At 36.0% G+C, this 18189-nt stretch overlaps 1 protein-coding gene across 9 annotated transcripts in view; it reads left to right on the top strand.

Annotated features, from left to right (window-relative positions):
- The window catches only part of NF1 (neurofibromin 1), a 199382-nt gene that overhangs the window by 117104 nt on the left and 64089 nt on the right, over positions 1-18189 (top strand). For 7 of the 9 annotated variants that reach the window (XM_068910198.1, XM_068910203.1, XM_068910200.1 and 4 more), the window contains 16 exons: positions 1223-1346; positions 3339-3482; positions 4489-4735; positions 5066-5139; positions 5249-5332; positions 6010-6450; positions 6882-7021; positions 7591-7713; positions 8196-8279; positions 8920-9036; positions 9580-9761; positions 9867-10078; positions 10786-10947; positions 12016-12119; positions 13015-13150; positions 18048-18110. In XM_068910198.1, coding sequence (XP_068766299.1) covers positions 1223-1346; positions 3339-3482; positions 4489-4735; positions 5066-5139; positions 5249-5332; positions 6010-6450; positions 6882-7021; positions 7591-7713; positions 8196-8279; positions 8920-9036; positions 9580-9761; positions 9867-10078; positions 10786-10947; positions 12016-12119; positions 13015-13150; positions 18048-18110 — 2437 coding nt within the window. The remainder of the gene's footprint in view (positions 1-1222; positions 1347-3338; positions 3483-4488; positions 4736-5065; positions 5140-5248; positions 5333-6009; positions 6451-6881; positions 7022-7590; positions 7714-8195; positions 8280-8919; positions 9037-9579; positions 9762-9866; positions 10079-10785; positions 10948-12015; positions 12120-13014; positions 13151-18047; positions 18111-18189) is intronic. The other 2 variants (XM_068910199.1, XM_068910204.1) reach the window with 1 other exon arrangement.

Genomic DNA, 18189 nt, shown 5'->3' with positions numbered 1-18189 from the left:
TTGTACCATTTGAAGTGAAAAATATCATAACAAACATCTTGTTGACTTTCTCAGTGACTTTCTTCGGTCTGCTGTTAAGATGTAGCAGTGATTATTAGTTTTAAAAGTTAGAAGTTTTTTTTCCCCCATTCAAATGCTTGCTATCTGTTTAAATTTTTTCTTCTTCTATGGGGTCTGAGGGAGGATGATGCGAAGTAATTCTAGAAGTGTGGATTTGCTAATCTTGACTCTGAAGCCCTCACCTAAAGGAAGCTAGGTGTTTGCCCTGACCTGTGGGTCTCCTTTGTCTTTCCTGTGTATTTTAAGAATTTTTATTGGTTAAAGTCATCTTGCTTTATATAACTTCACAGCAGCTTTTGCAGTTCATTTTTTGGAGAATACTGAGGTGAATAGAGTTCCAAAAAAGTCAGAATTACACAAAAAGCTGAAAGCAAAAAGTAGGAGTCTTTGAACTTAGAATTAAGAACTGTATGAGCTAAAGTATTGTAAAAAACAATTTGGTGATTTCATCTGAACTGGTACAGGTATTTCTTTTAGAAGACAGGGAATTAATGTCTAGGAGGAACACTCTTAACAGCATCAACAAATTGGCCTGCATGACTGCAAAATATGGCTGAAGAGGCTTGTTACGGAATAGTTTGGGGCAGAGTCCTACCTAGATGGGCAATAACTGAAACTCATCACTATAATTTCTCATAGTTGAAATGAGTTTGTGGTCTGTTCGGGCTGGGGGAAAAACCCATTAAAATTGACACTAATTTGGACCCTTTGGCAGTTTTAACAGAGAGTGTGAGGCCTGAATGGATATGAAGGAGGAACATCCCTAGATGTGTTCCTTCCAGAACAGAGTTGAAACACGTTGTCAGAGCAGTGTAGGTAAACTTGTACTGCCACTGTCTGTGCTGTATCTGTTCTGTGGATAAATGGAGGACTTCTGAATCGACAGCCCTGGAGTCTGGACTTCTAACAAGTACCCAAATTGCTTAACTTCCTTTAGGGAACTAAAAAGGCCAGTTGGGCGGTGGGAAGGGTCAGAGGGGCTTTGTCATTTAAAGTACACACCTATATTATATCTATTATACATTTAAAAAGATGACACTAGTATATATGTGTAGGATATTCATACTAATTGCCTATTTTTATGTAAAATATAGTGATATCATTTACAAAAGTTTTATGTTATTGGATGATAAAGCTAATGCTGAATTTTATTTTGCTGCAGTTCACAAATGCTTTTTTATATCTGCAAGAAACTAACTAGTCATCAGATGCTCAGCAGTACAGAAATCCTCAAGTGGCTGAGAGAAATTCTCATTTGTAGGAATAAGTTTCTTCTAAAGAACAAAGTAAGTAAATGTTAACACCTATCTATTAAGATTATTAGAATCAGTTGGTATCTATTTCATCACTCCCTTTATTTACAGCAATTTACAGCAGGTTATTTTTATGACAGAAGGAGATCTAATAGCTACACCTATAGTTTCTTCTTTTTTTTTTTTTTTTTTTTATTTCCTGGCTGTTAAGAGAAAATGCTTTGTGTGAAGCACCCTTGATTAGAATGGTTAACTTAAGTTAGGTTTAGTGTGTGTATGTGTGTCGTTCCCCCCCCCCATCCCCAACTGCACAGCTTGTTTTACTTGGTTCTCCTTGCTCAGGAAGTGTATGTTTTGCAAAAATCCTCAAAATTATTTCTGAACAACTGGTATCTGATACCTATTACTGATTGCCTTAATACAGAGGGAAAATGTTCTACAAGGTGAGAAAAAGGGGAAGATGGTAATGATAAAAATATACATCCTCATGAATGAAATAAAATTTCTTTTGTTTATATCTCATGTTCATATGACTCCTTGAATTCTGACTTGCTTCTTTCTGATAATCTCAAGAAACTTTTTCTAAGCCAAACACATTCTAATCCTATTTTTTGAGATGCTTGCTAGAATTAAAACCAGACTTGCCATATTACTTTTTGAATTAAAGACTTGGAGAAAACCAGAAACGCTTTATTTTTTCTAGTATCTGATCTGAAAGTAGCTATGCTAACATTAGAAAGGTACTGCCTTGCATGCATTACATAGCATGCTTAAGTGCTTAAAAATGTTTTGTTCCTTTTGAATGACTTTTTTTCTTTTCTTTTTAATATGGTAGCTGGGTTAATAATTGAGAATACTCTCTGTCTGTCTTGATGCTGAGTAATAGACTTTTTCCTCTGGTATCCGTATTTAATATAAAATTGTAAAATATGGTCTCACAAATTGCAGCTGAACACCTCAGGCATTCAGTCTTTCTGTGAATTCAGGAAAACTTTTACATCTGGTCTTTAAGTGAAAATCAACTCTCCTTCAAGTAGAGACTCCACTTAATATGATCGTTCTGCTTCCAGCTGAGGAGTAACAGTTGTTTTTATTTTATTTTATTTTTTTTAAATCTCTTCCCTCTCAGTGCTTAGAGGATGATGGTTTACATCAAGATAAGAAAAAGATAGTACCTGTTATTAGAGTTCTACTTCACAGTCTCCTTTCCTGCTTTTCTGGTTAAATGTAAAATGTATAGAATAGAATGTACAGTATTGCTGAGCTTAACTTCTTTAGATTTAATTACATTTAAATTATAATGATATTGTTGTATATTCTGTGGAGTAAAAACAAGAAGCCTATAGGGGGCTTTCAGGAGTGAAATAAAGGGTTCAGGGAAGAGAATTAACAAGGAGGAAAAGGCATCATTTTGGGCTTACTGCAAGGTGAAATTTTTTCATATCTCCTTGCATATCTCCTCCTATTTCATATTTTTCATGACTCGGAATGCTGCTTTCTTTTCTTCGGGGGAAATTTTGTTCCAAGATAAACTATTATTGTATAAATTACTATCTTAGAGTTTGATATTTTTCATTTTCTACTACCAGCCAGCTCTTTTTTCTACATCTATTGTGCTTAATATAGCTCTGTTTCTTTTCACTCCGCTTCAGTCATCCAGGGGGGAAAAAAAAAATCTCCTGTTTCTACCTTGTAATAGTAATGTAGCGATACTCACTTATATAAAAAACAAGGATTAGATTCCCTTTCAATACTGTCTTTATTTCCTTTGTATCTTAAACCGGTACATGCCTGTGCCTTCTAAATTCCTTCTTCCAGCCTGGAGCCGACTGCGTTAGAGGAGGGTAAGAAGCTACCATTAATGAATGTAACTTTACAAAGCTGTCTGAGTGCAGACACAAAAGGTATTGTGTAAATGTTGAAGAGCTTTTTACCTTTATGAGTATGCTTTCTGAAATCTATCCTTTTTACCCTTTAAAAAAAAAAAAAAAAGTGATTTACTATTTTTCTTCCCTCTCCTTATAGCAATCAGATAGGAGTTCCTGTCATTTTCTCTTCCTTTATGATGTCTCTGGAGGTGGAACTAGTCAAATATCTCTTGACCACGAAGAGATGATACGTTGTGCTACAGGAGCTACACTCAGGAAAGGGAAAGGAAATTCTTCGATAGTAAGTAACATGATAATAATACTATTTAAGGTGTGCAGAAAAAAATCTATGTGCTAGTAGAAATTTAATCACTTTAGGAGTAATTTTTTAAAATAAAATTAATTATTTCTTGGGAAGAGAATGCTTTATGCAAGCTTTCATGTGCTAGTGTTCTTTTTAGTCAGTAATCAGCTGTGTCCTACATAATGTATCTATCTAATGTGCTGGTTAATTACGATGTTTCAGACTTGAAAAACTTGCACCCTTTTCAAGTTAAAATGTTCGTGAATCTTTTTCTTAGGATCACAAATAGCGTATCTATGCGTTTGTCTATTGTTAATAAATCTGAAATTTAAGTATCATGTGCAGTTTGAATATACTGTGAAAGATCACAAATCAATCATTTTAGTAAAATACATGCTTTGACAGACATGTTTTTCAGCTCTAGTGTTGCTATTTTATTTTAGTTGCAGGAAAAAATGAACAGGATATTCAGGATATCTTTCATGAGCCAAAATCTTCATTTTGTTTTTTGATGTACACTTTTCAAGTAGCAATAAGAGTTTCCTAAGTACAAAGTTATCTTTTGAAGAGCTTCATATATTATAAACATTATTCACACTTCCTAGAAGTATGTTTGTATCAGCATAAAACTATGGCAGAAACACGTGACTGATCAACAACACACACTGGGTATTTATGGGTAAGAAGAAATATTTTTCTCCCAGTCCTATGCTAATACTATTACAAATCAGGTTAAAGTGTTAGCAGGAAATGAAAACGGCCAAAAAAAGGTAGGTATAATTACTTCCTTTACTCGCTGTCTCAACCATTCAAAAGGGGGCAGTCTCTTAGCCACTGTGTTTGTGCAACAGTACATACAATAGATTTTTGATCTTGGTTGGGATTGCTTGTTTCTACTGGAGTAAAAGCACAGTTAAAGGAGGATATGGGTAAGGCTGAATTTTAAGAAAACTGCCATATTCATAAGCAATATTACCAAATTTGTAAATCTCTATTTCCCAAGGAAAGTGCAGCAGGATGCAGTGGAACGCCTATTTGTCGCCAAGCCCAAACAAAATTGGAAGTCGCCCTATACATGTTTTTGTGGAGCCCTGATATTGAGGCAGTCCTTGTTGCAATGTCCTGTTTCCGTCACCTCTGTGAGGAAGCAGATATCAGATGTGGAGTAGATGAAGTCTCGGTTCATAATTTTTTGCCAAACTACAACACTTTCATGGAATTTGCATCTGTTAGCAATATGATGTCAACAGGTAAGAATAATGAGTCTGGAAAACTTCTTTCTGCCTTTTTAATCCAACTATTATTTGGGTTTGCATTCTCTTAAAAAAGTTAAGAGAGATGATTTGATTTTTACTCCTACTTTCACTGAAATATTTTAGTCGTGGGAATTGCTGGAAAGAATACAGAATTTGAATGAGTATATTCATGAGGATTCTTGAGTGTAACAAGAAGTATATTCTAGACACTTTAAAAGGGGTATGCTCCTCTTGCTAGTTTAATAATTACTTTCAAAGATCTCATTCTTTTGATGGAGGTGTTTTTCAGGAACTGTTGGATAAACGTTCTGTGCTTCTTTGTAGGGAGAGCAGCTCTTCAGAAAAGAGTGATGGCTTTATTGAGACGCATTGAACATCCAACTGCGGGCAACACAGAGGTAATCTTTCTTCTGAATCTAAATACGTTTCATCTGTATTTTTTTGAAAGCAGAAAATACTGTTCTTACAAGTAGTTTTGAAGGTAAATGTCGATATATCTTATTTTAGGCCTGGGAGGATACACATGCAAAATGGGAACAAGCTACAAAACTAATCCTCAATTATCCAAAGACCAAAATGGAAGATGGGCAGGTGATTATGAATTTTTTTCCTTAGGTTCATACCTTTAGAAATTCAAAGTAACCATTTAAGCTTATTCATTTTGAGAAAATGAGCTTTAATCTGGAGAAAGGGGAATTGTAGGAGGACTTAACTCCATAAAAGTATTCCAGAAAGATATTGGTAGTCTCCAGAAAAATATTGGTAGTCAGCTGTCTTCCATGCCTATGATAGATCAAAAAAATGATTTGGCTTAATGTGCTTTAAGGCAGGTGGAGGCAGAGCTTAAGACGTAAGAGGAAGTTGAGTAAAGAATAGTAAGACCTCTGGAATACTCCTGAGGAAATTGACATCCCTTTCACTGGAAAATTTTAGACAAGCTGCTGGCTATCATGTCTTAAACTTCCTTCATCCTGCTTCAGAGCAGTGAATGGACTGGACAACCCACTACAGTTCCTTTTTTGCCCTGCTTTTTTGGCTTCTCTAAAAATAGGGCCTCTGGATACATTTCTGTTTATACTGCGACAATAAACTGTACTTAAATGCAAATCTTAAAAAAAAAAAATTCTTGAGACTGGTAAAGTTTTTTGGGGGAACCTGGCTGTGAATTTTAAATGACAGGACTGCATTTCAGAATACTTTAAATTCTGATCTCTCTCCATTATTTGTGTTTAATTGAAGAGATTTCATCTTGGATCATTCTTTTTCAGGTTACTGAAAGTCTTCATAAGACAATTGTTAAGAGACGAATGTCGCATGTTAGCGGGGGTGGCTCCATAGACTTGTCTGACACTGATTCTCTTCAGGAGTGGATCAACATGACAGGGTTTTTATGTGCTCTTGGAGGAGTGTGCCTACAGCATCGTAGCAATGCGGGATTAGCAACCTACAGTCCACCTATGGGCCCAGTCAATGAGCGTAAGGGCTCCATGATATCTATGGTGTCCACTGAGGGAAACACAGACACTCCTGTGAGCAAATTCATAGATCGGTTATTGACTCTGATGGTCTGTAACCATGAGAAAGTGGGACTTCAAATACGGACTAATATTAAAGATCTAGTGGGCTTGGAACTGAGTCCAGCACTTTATCCAATGCTGTTTAACAAATTGAAGAACACCATCAGCAAGTTTTTTGATTCTCAAGGGCAGGTAAAGTGTTGATGTATTCTTTCATGTTTGTATTTAATAAAAAGCATCAGTCTTATCTTTCACATAAGTAACTGAAATTGATGCTGGTTTGTATTTCGTACAAGAACTTGCCAAAATTATGATGATATTTGACAGCATGCATCATAAAATTATTGTGTTTATGATTCCAGATTTAATTTAATGCAGTTAAAAGCATTGAGTGATTGTACATATTACTGTCAGAGTACAGAATCTGTGAAAATGCTCTCAAAATCATTATGACTGGTGGTAGTACTGAGACATTAAATCCTGATTATGTATTGGAAATCTTACTAGATAACGCTAGGAAAATGCTTGTCTATTAGATTTTGAAACGCTACAGTTTTAGAAATATTTGACAAATACACCTTTTTATGTGTAAAGAATTAAGACCAGAAACTTTTTTCCTGTAGGTTTTGTTAACTGAGACCAACACACAATTTGTAGAGCAAACCATTGCTATAATGAAGAATTTGCTCGATAATCATACAGAAGGGAGTTCAGAACATCTTGGACAAGCTAGTATTGAGACAATGATGCTGAATCTGGTTAGGTAAGAAATCCTGGTAGACCTTCCTATGCAAAGTAATACATTTAAGGAGTGAGGTAGACCCTTCTAGTTTATATCTGTTCTCCTTGAGTCTGTGGAGAAAAATGTTGATTGTCTGATCCTCACTCTTACAGTTCTGACAACTGCAGTAATCATGGAAATTATCTGTGCTATGGCATAAATTACACTGACAGGGAGTGACTTATTTTCTTAAGAACTAATCGTTCCATGGCTCATCCCCATGCCTGGAAGCGTTCCTGGTTTCTTTTCTGTACATGAGTGTTTGGTGGATAGGGACCAGCTGAAGCAGAGATTGCTGTTCAACTTTATACTAACAGCAGAGAACTTCCTTGGCGAGAAGAAATTTTGTACTAGTCTTCAGCTAACTTAAAGGCTGGCTTGCTCACTTGGGAAAAAATTAGCCTGAAACATTCACTAACCAGTTTTGCAAGTCTGCTGTGTTGTCCAGTGTGTAGGCTGTGACATGAAACTGGAAAGATTTGTCAGATGTATGGGGTTTGTTTTGTACAGTATGAAGTATTTATTTAATGTTTTTGCTTTTTTCTTCACAGATATGTGCGTGTACTTGGAAATTTGGTACATGCAATTCAAATAAAAACTAAGCTCTGTCAGTTAGTAGAAGTAATGATGGAGAGGAGAGATGACCTGTCATTTTGCCAAGAAATGAAGTTTAGGTAAGTGTTACATTATAAAACTTCTAGGATACTATAATAGGGACAGGTGCGATTTTTGTTTTGAGTGATGGTTACATGTTTTAAAAAAAAAAAAAAAAAAAAAAAAGCTAAAAATCATCTCATGCAGGATCCCTTCTTTATTCTTTTTTTTCTTCAAGTTTAATAATGTAGACCTTAGCGCTGCATTAAAACTTCATTTTGACTATGAGGATACTAAATGCATGTAAAAATTTAATGTATGTGGAATAGACTGATGTATTACTTTAACTCAGTTAATTTTATTGTACAGTCTTCAGCGTGTGGTTCTTTAAATAGTTCTTCAACTAAATTTGTAATAGTTAAGAATCATGCCAACGGTACTGGGTGTGTTCTGATGTTTTGGGACAGGAGATTGGAGAAAAAAAGCTGTATCTGTTTTTGTGTGTCTGTATATATTTCTCTCTCTCTCTCTCTCTCTATATATATATTATTTTTATAAACAGGAACAAAATGGTGGAATATTTGACAGACTGGGTTATGGGAACATCTAATCAAGCAACGGATGAAGATGTAAAATGCCTGACAAGGTTAGAAAGGATACTATTAAACTGTTTCTAAAGTTGCTAAGAGTGTTTCAGATGTCATTAGATATCCACATATCAGCATTGTGTGGACTTCTTTAGTGGTATTATATTTAGGGAAAAGACAGAAATTAAAAGGTAAGATTTGGAGAGCAGCATCGCAATTACATTTTAAGCGCAGTCTTAACAGAGGTTTTGTGGGTTTCTTTTGTTTGTTTGTTTGAAGAACTACTGTTTTTTGTTAATTCTTTTAATAACTTTTCTGATTTAACATTAGGATTATACACGTTTTATTTGCTAGACCTCTGTCTTCATATGGTGCATTCTGAATAATAAAATCAGCTAAGATTATAGCCTTGAAGTTGTACTTGCTGATTTTTTTGTTTTGTTTTGCTTTTTCAACTGACCATTTTGGGTTTTGTTTGTTGTCCATAATCGATGTACTTGATTACGGCTGTACCACAGAACGTGATAGCTATTTTCCTGATGGACACAACTTTTTAAAAAAGTTACTCTGGTAAAGATTCTTCTCACCTGCAGTTAAGTGTATATGGAAAAGACATGCAGTACTGGGAGGGAGAATTGACAAGAGGAAGAAGAGACTAATTCTGCCTAACTCATTCACAGCTTAAAATTTTCATTTCAGAGACTTGGACCAAGCAAGTATGGAAGCAGTGGTTTCTCTTCTTGCTGGGCTTCCCCTGCAACCTGAAGAGGGAGATGGTGTTGAGTTGATGGAAGCCAAATCCCAGTTATTTCTTAAGTAAACAGTCACTTTTGACTTTCTCCTATACAATAACTCAAAAGTAGATGCACCATATGACTCTTATTACAAAGTATCTTTTTTCTTCTAGCAGAACTAATTTTATTATCTAACTAGAAGTTACCTCTCATCATCTCATTTCACAAATCCTCTACCTTATAGGTTTATGGAAACATTTTCATTTGGAAAACAATTATTAAATTTGGCTTTGTTTCCTTTCAACATAGTTTTATGCTTAATTCATGGAATTAGGTTGTTTAGATTTTAGATTTTTGTCCTTGAAACTTGAAATATTTTTCAAGATGCCTGTCTGGAAAGGTACACCTGTGCAATTCACTTGCTTGATCTGAGAAACTTCGTATGCAACTTTTAGGGCCGGTTCTTTGAAAAAGTATGCTACAAAAAAGACGCATGGCAGGAATGACATATATTGGGGGAAGCATATGGTCTGTTTTCTGCTGCAGGTAAATCAAAGATTGTTGCTTTTGTAGAACCCCTTTTACTTATCCAAGGATGGGGTTTTTTGTTTTGTTTTGTTTTTAGATATTTCACTCTGTTTATGAACCTTCTAAATGACTGTAGTGAAGTTGAAGATGAAAGCGCACAAACAGGTGGCAGGAAACGTGGTATGTCTCGAAGACTGGCTTCGCTGCGGCACTGCACTGTTCTTGCTATGTCAAACTTGCTCAATGCAAATGTGGACAGTGGCCTTATGCACTCAATAGGTAAAGTAATTAGAGATAACTGTGTATAAATGAATACATAATGAAGACATTTGTCTTCAATCTATGTTTACATTTTCCTTAGTAGTTCTGGGTTTTTTTAATCAGGCTTGGGCTATCATAAAGATCTCCAGACAAGAGCTACATTCATGGAAGTCCTCACTAAAATTCTGCAGCAGGGAACAGAATTTGATACATTAGCAGAAACTGTGCTAGCAGATCGGTTTGAGAGATTGGTGGAGCTGGTTACAATGATGGGTGATCAGGGGGAGCTTCCTATTGCTATGGCTTTAGCCAATGTGGTGCCTTGTTCTCAGTGGGTAAGTTGATTCATGCTTCTATTTCTGCGCGGTTTTTAAACATCAGGTGCATTTTATTTCGTACATCTCTGAAAATATTAAGACCTGAAATGAAAATCATTGCAAACATTAAGGTGTAACAACAGCCTGCTAAAGAGGGTTTGCACCTGCTCTTTGTAGTAGCTAGCCGCCTTTGGTGTGTTCCCTAAAAGTGTACTGAATCTAATTGTCTGAAATCTTGATTATAAACTACAGCTTGATAATAAATTTTTAGTTAATGTGTAGGAGTAATTTTATCTACAGGTATCATAATGAATGCATTTGTTTTAGGTGGTGTTTTTCTTATTACAGACTTTGTGTGCTGTAATGCAGGTAAATAGGACTATTCTCTAAAAGATTCTCTAAAAGATTTTCTAGTAAGATGAATTGAGTTTTGTTATACAGCATAATACCTGCTTATCTATCTGGATTAACCACTAAAAATTTCTATAATTGATATCATGAGAGGGATTTTAGACAGAAAGATAGCAAAGATTTGCTATTTTAAAGAATTTTTAACGATTTAGAAATAGATTATGCATGCTTAATTTGATATTCACATGCAAGACTTCATAGCAAATTTAAAGTGTTCATTAGCACAAGCTGCTTGGTGGTTTGTCCTAATTCTTTTTCTCTTGGTTACTCTGACACGCTGCTAGTCAGACTAACAGTTCATTATTTTCTTTAAGGATGAGCTAGCTCGTGTCCTGGTCACGCTCTTTGATTCCCGGCACTTACTCTACCAGCTACTTTGGAATATGTTTTCAAAGGAAGTTGAACTAGCAGATTCCATGCAGACACTCTTCCGAGGAAATAGCTTAGCCAGTAAAATAATGACTTTCTGTTTTAAGGTATGTTACCTAATCTTTATCTCTGCTACAGGTCACTTAAATTACCGAAAAATATAGTAATACAAAAATATGAAACTACCAAATCCTGTGGTGTTAAGTACTTGAGTGGTTGGATTACATGAAAATAGTACAGAGTTCCCTTTGAGACTCAGTTTAAGTTAATCTCAGCTCTCACAGTCAACTTTTGGCAGTGTAGGGAGTTTTACTTTTAATTTTTTTTAAGTTGGAGGAAATTTTTGTCTATCTCTTACGCTCAGACCCAACTGAAAGATTACAGATCTTCCTGGGATTAACTTTTTGCCAAGACTCCATAACTGAACTAGTTAGGTTCAAGCTTGCAGTTGAAGTCCTCTTGAAAGTTCCCACAGTGATGAATGTTTCAGCCTGCCTGATATGTGTGTTCTTTATTGTAAAGAAAATTGATTGCAGTGACAAAAGTTTGCAAGATAGAAAAATTTTTTGAAGATTACTAGATATGTGGAAAACATCACTTAGTTGATACAAGCACCTAAATATCCATAAAAATTTGTTATTTTTAAGACCCTATCCTAAATAATATTAAGTCATAGTAATACTATTTAAGCTTTTGACTTAGTTATATACATGATGCTGGGGGTAGTACCAGCTGGAAGACTGTTTCTGATGGTTTTTATGTAATGGGCAATTTAATGACGGTAGGACAAGTTCTGAGGTCTTGTTTAGGCTTCCATTCCAGTTTAAAATGTTTTGTAGTGCTATGCAAACAAAGATGGGGAGCTGAGCCAGTCTTCTCTAAGCAAGAGTCCTGTATGATTATTACAGAGATCAATACAAAATTTTAAAGTGACTTAATTTTCTCTGAATTGTAATTGAAAATTAATAAAAATGCAAACATCTATGTTCTACAGTACGTATAGCAGTTGACGCAGTTATGTTCCAGAAGTGAGACTATAATATGGAAGCACTAATTTTAGAGATCTGACAAATCAAGTGGTTTTGGTTCTGATAATGCATCTAAAATTTCAGAGTATTTCTATGGATGGCTATTTTAATCTGGCCACATATTCTGATTTTTTTTTTTCTTCATAGGTATATGGTGCTACGTATTTGCAGAAGCTTTTGGAGCCTTTATTAAGGACGGTGATCACCTCCTCAGAATGGCAGCATGTTAGCTTTGAGGTGGATCCTACAAGGTTTGAGTTACAAGGGGGGAGGACATGCATTTATTTATAAACTTGTCTCCCAGTCATCTTAGATATAGGATGCCTTTTTCCTTGATGCAGATGTGTTTTCTCAGTTTCATACTCTTCCACTCCTCTCTCGGCTAGACACATTCATTGTACCTTTAGGCCTTATAGCCAGGGAGAATTGTACAGAGCTGTACAACACAAGAACTCAGTGAGCTGAATTCTGCTGCATGTCTACCTACTTTAAGCCCTGAGAGAGTAAGAGGGAGAGAGAGAAAGTCCTTGCTGTACCTCTTCTCCTGCTTGCTACTTCATACATCTTTGTAGGCTGCAAACACAGGGATTTCCAGTAGTAGCCAAGAGCATCTGCTTTGGGTCATTGAATTAGTTACAGAAGAAAGAGGGACTGCATGTATGTTGCGTGTAAATTTTTTGCCTTAATTTCTCTCATGTCTCTTGAAGGCTTGGATTTAGTAGCTGTTCTTCTCTCACTTTGAATTCTCTCTTTAACTCTGAAAAAGTTTTCCATGTTCTTTTAAGTACCCTTACCAAAAGATAGGCTTCCATTTTAAAACTTTAACTCTCAAACATCTGTCTCTACTTCAAAAACTGCTTTTGGAGAAAACATCATCAAACTGGTAGTGCAAACCTCTTGGAGTATGTGTATATGTCTTTGGATGGAATGATGTGCAAGAATCCCATTTATAACTGTTTGTTACTAAATTTTAAAGCTATACATAGTGTATTACATAGTTAAAAATATTGATGGAATCTTTTCTGTAAAATAGCATTAATATAGCTATAGGATTCCTATTCACCCCTGGGCGTTACCACTGAGCATACAATTGCAACTAATAAGGTTTACTTGAATGCTGGTCATATACTTATGGATCTGTTTCAGGCTGGAGCCTACAGAAAGCCTTGAAGAGAACCAGCGGAGTCTTTTGCAAATGACAGAAAAATTTTTTCATGCAATCATTAATTCTTCTTTGGAATTCCCACCACAACTTCGCAGTGTGTGCCATTGTTTGTACCAGGTATGCCTGAATGGAGGGTTCAGAGCCTGATTTTTTTTTTTTGATCTTCAGATCCTAATTTTTTTGTTAAAAATAATTATAAAAATCAAACTTTTGGTTTTGGTTTTACTGCTTTGGCAGTTTGGAGCTTGGTCCAGTAATGGGAGTATAATGGGCGTATCTTAACAAAAGTCAGAAAACAGTCTTTAAACAACAGAATCTAAGCTTATGGGCTTAACTGTGTTGTAGGATTTAGGTTGGCAGTCAGGAGATGACTTATTTTATAAAGATTTGAATCACAGCTGAGAAATCAGAACTCATAAGACAGCAAGAATCTCAGTGCTTTAGCATCTCTGGGAGACTAAATTAACTGTGGATATAATGGTTGTAGTTGCTTTTCTCAGTTTATCATATGGCTCCTTTATGGGGAAGACAGCAAAAAGAAAATCATCACTGCTGGGTTGAGAGATGCAGAACTAACGTTTTGAATGTAAAAGCAGTATACGTGTTTACTTCTTACTTCTAATTTAATTGGTCCTATGTAAAGGCAATGCATTATCCAGAAGTCTTATAGGTCACATCCTTGATGAACGCTAACTCTGTGAATAAAATACTACTTGTGCAGTTGCTGATTTTAAATAATTGTTATTCTCTGCATAACGATAGAGTTACTTCAAGAGTATTTATCTCTGAAGTAATTTTTCCAAAAATAGTCTGTAAGAGTAATTATTCAGGTCACTTCTCCAAGTGTACAGGTGGACACAATCTCATAGTTTAAATTTTCCATAGAAAAGTATGTTAAAAAGAATATAAGGTGCTCACAGAAGAAGACCTATATGGACTAAAATAGGACCACAGTAGTTATGATTCCTAAATTTTAGAAAGTAAGAATTAAAGCGAGTATAACGGAAGGAAGTACATATCCGAAATGCTATTGGCTGTATTCAGTCGAGAAATAGATTTGTGGTTGTGTGTGCTTCCGTAAACCAGATAAGTCAAGACACTCCGTCATTCAGGCTTCGTTCTTATCTCACACTGTCATGTCTTGTAATCGTTTTCTGAAAGCAGGGTTCTCTAGCTTGCTGGGGCAGTTGTAAGGAAAGCCATTAACTTATAGTACTGGGAGGAATGTCCACTGGCATATGATTTAATAAATGTCATTAGCCTTGTGACTGGGATGCTACAGATGCTCCGTACTTTTTAGATGAACCTTTTGTAGCTGAGAAGTAGAATGAAAGCAGGTACACCTTTTAGTTTATAAAGTGAAATACCTTTCTGCTGATAAAGGCTATACATGTTGATGGAAGCACTGAAGGGCTGCCCATCTCCTGCCACATGCCTGAAAGTATTTTATCATATGCCAGCGGCTGCTCTGCTTTGGTCAAATGAGGGATGAAACATTTTGCAAACATGGAGTATTAAGGCCATGTTCAGCAGAAATTAATCAAATAAATAAAAGGAAGAGAACCTGCAAGATACATAGTTAAATATATTTACATAGAGGCATAAATATATTTACAAGAGGCAAGTTAGAAAGGCTGACTTCTTCACTTGTGGCTGAAGCTCTGTGCTCTCACACAAGGCTTGCGGAAGAAAGTCACCAAACTGAGACCACCCTCTTCCTTGCTTTTTCTGCTGCCATCTACAGATAATACTGAAAGGGAGAAGACCTTCCCGAGTAGTGCACTGTCCTCGGTGGAAAAAATTCTCTGTTGCAGTATCTTCCTATCCAAGTACCTGCACTTCCCAGCCTCCATACCTGACCTCCTGTGCTCAGCCCTGGTCCTTCTTCTCTGGAGCAGCTCAGCAGCAGGTTGCTGAGCACGGTGTGCTTGCAGAGCTCTCTTCTTTGCTGTGTGTTCCTCTGCTGTGTTTAGCTGGTGCTAAAAACTCTAGTGGGGCATGTTCCTCCTGCCCTCAGGCTTCGCAGGAAGTATAGGCTTTCAGTCCTTTTGGAGAAGGCTGTTGCAGAAGAGCTAGGTGGAGCAGAGACTGTGAGCTATGGGCTCAGTTAAGTGTTCTGGAAGAGTTATTTTTGGCCTCTCAAGCAGGGACTTGTATCTCAGGGCCTAAAGTAAAACAGGGAAATTGGATGGTCAGAGCTGTTGTTTGGAAGGAAGGCACAGAAGTTATCATGCTTAGTTGCATACGGAGATCGCTGTAGAAAATGAAAGCATCCTTGTCTTAAATTACAGTGAAGCAAAACTGTAATTCTATTACTAGTAATAATTATTACTAATTATGACTAATAAAAATTATATGCAGTATATTTTTTATAGTGAACACTGTATTAATAAATGCAACTGCTGTGATTTTCAGAACTTGGAATTAAAAAACATTGATTCAGATGTTGTGCTTGTTGCGAACCTTGGATGGTTGCTGTGAGTTGCTGGAAAGCATTAGGCATGCCAATTCTGTGCTTTTGTTCTCACTGTCACGGTTTGTGTAGCTGGCTTGTAAAGTCATCGGTTTCTCTTTATGACAATGGTTATAGGGAGGCTGTATCCAAGGTATTTTAGTGGAATTGGAAAATGAGGAGGGCAAGCTGGTTTCCTTCAAGTTCAACAGTCAGTCTCGCAGATGTTGACTGGGAGTGTATTGAAGTGTTGTCTGTTGAAAAAGGTCATCTAAAACCTTCATTATTACTTTGGCTATTTGCTGTTACTTTGTACCACATCTTTTCCTAGGACAGCTTTTATGTGTTGTTACTAGAATATATCAGACTTATTTCCATTTCGGAGATAATTTGCTAAAAGTCGTTTCTCTGCAAATTGTTTTTAATTTCTACATTAAATGGAATTATTAAAACAGGTATACACCAAAGGCTGTGGTCAAAGGTTCTTCTCAGGAAGCATAGCAACACTTAGCATTTTTATTTTTGTTTCATACTGCTTTAGTAACAAGGGTAGTTTGTTCATGAAACCAAATGCCTTACTGGACTTTGCCAAATATACACATGGAATTAACTGTAAAATTTGAGTTTTTTAATTTACTTTTTAAGTTTTAATCAGACAATTGAATCTGAATTTATTTGAATCTTTCAACAGGCTGATATTCTGCTTCAACTCTTACTGCTTTGACTGTTTCTAGTACCATGTTACAAATGTTTTGTACATCACAGATAGTGTAATAATTCGTTCTGTACATTCATATTCTAGAGAGTTTTGAACGTCTGGCCAAGGCTGCTTTTATCTGAGAGAGTGCAATTAAAATCTGAATATTTTGTATATATTAGTCTATTTTTATCATGAGAACTAATTAAGGAACTTATATAAGTTAATGGGCTGCCTTCCATCCCAAACAATGGTGTAATGGTAAACAAGACTGAATTTTGCCCCCCCCCCCCCTTTTTTTTTTTAATGCTTGTAAGAGGAGTCCTAAAGTCAGTGTGTGCGAACAATACTGACCAGGTGCCTTCTATAAATGGTTTGTGACTAGTTTCAATTAATGTAGCAGTGTCACGGAGAAGCAGCTGGTGATGTATTTAGTTGGATATTGGGGTCTACACTGGCTGGTGTTTGTTTTTAACCAGAACGGAGCTATTTTCTTGTGGAAACGTTATGCAAGTAAGTTCTGGTGCTCTAGTTACTGTGCCAGATTCACTCTTGCTCATTTGCAGGTAGTATGTTCCGCAGTGGTGTTAGGAGGTCAAGAAAACATGATTCAAGTGCCTCATACAAAGAAATGGTGCTGACCTTTTCCTAAGGACACACGCAAACACATCTTAATAAATAGGGGTGGGAATTTGACTAGTTTTAAGTATATTAGCCTAATAAATAGAGCATGTATAAGGCTACTTCAGAGATTAACTGTGTTTCTCTCTAGAAGACAGAGTCAATTTTAGCAGGTGTACCATTGTTTAAATATTACTAGTTCTTACACAAATTCAAACTCTGTAATTTTAACTTAGGGCATTTTTTTTACTGCTTGTTGTTAATGCTTGTTGCTCTTCACTCTGTCACATTCTTAAGTTGTAGAAATTCTCTTCCAGTTCTCTTTTGTGTGGTACTCAGAGTTTATTTGAACTGCTGGTGTGTGTTTGCTCTCAGCCTGCTGAATACTGCCACCTTTCGATTGATGCAGCTCCAAGTTCTGACTGGTATAGGGTTTTTTTAGTGATGCTAATTTACTGTTTCAGCTAATATGAAAGATGTGGGATTGAGCTTCAAGGGCAAAATCCCCTTCTGTAGAGGGGGAGCAGGAGACGAGGCTGATGTGCTGTATCAGCTTTGGTCAAATCCTGACGTGAAATGTGGGAGAGTGATGCTTCTTGATGGGTCCCTTTGCACTGAAATGAAATTCAGAAATGGAGGCAATCAAGTCAGATGTCTTGATTAGGAAATCTATAATAAATTGGGTGTAGACCTACTGGCTTTTTTTTCTTCCTTTTTCCACAGAAGTGTTTTATGGCAGTGTTTAGCTATCAAAGTAACAAAAACCATGATGACTCTCAGATCTAACTAAATTGAAGGACACACAGAGAAACATTGGGAAGATTTGAAACTCTAAATTTATTTTAAAAGTAATGTGTATTTCAAAGGTGTAACATTTAATATTTCAACCATTAAAATTATTTGGGGATGGTGAAATACATTTGAAAGCTGAATGTACCATTTAATGCCCAATATTGTATGCCATGAGCACGTTAATGTGGTTTGACTTTTAACCTAGCCAGAAATAGTAGAAATGATTGAAATGCAACATTTGCTTGTTTTGTATTTAGTGCTTTGTAAATAAGATTTAATAAAAAGAACGTGTGGAATAAAAACTCCATCATCAGTCTTTAGTTTATATATTTCATTTTCTGTTGGTTGTTTGTTACATTTTACTGTGTAATTTATGTACAAGTCAACATTGGTTTTTTGTTGCTGTATGTAGTTGGTGCTGTGACTTGTTTGTGCTCATCTCTGTTCTGTAGGCAACTTGCCACTCTCTACTGAATAAAGCTACCGTAAAAGAAAAAAAGGAAAACAAAAAATCAGTAAGTTTGGAGACCTTTTTATTAGCCATTTCTTTCCAAGCACAACAGAAATCTTTTGCTGTTTGTTCAAAACATCTTC

The sequence above is a fragment of the Struthio camelus genome, chromosome 16 (assembly GCF_040807025.1).
Source record: "Struthio camelus isolate bStrCam1 chromosome 16, bStrCam1.hap1, whole genome shotgun sequence".
In the NCBI taxonomy this organism is placed as follows: Eukaryota; Metazoa; Chordata; class Aves; order Struthioniformes; family Struthionidae; genus Struthio; species Struthio camelus.
Note: the sequence above shows the minus strand (reverse complement) of the source record. Positions and strands in the feature narration are given on the sequence as shown.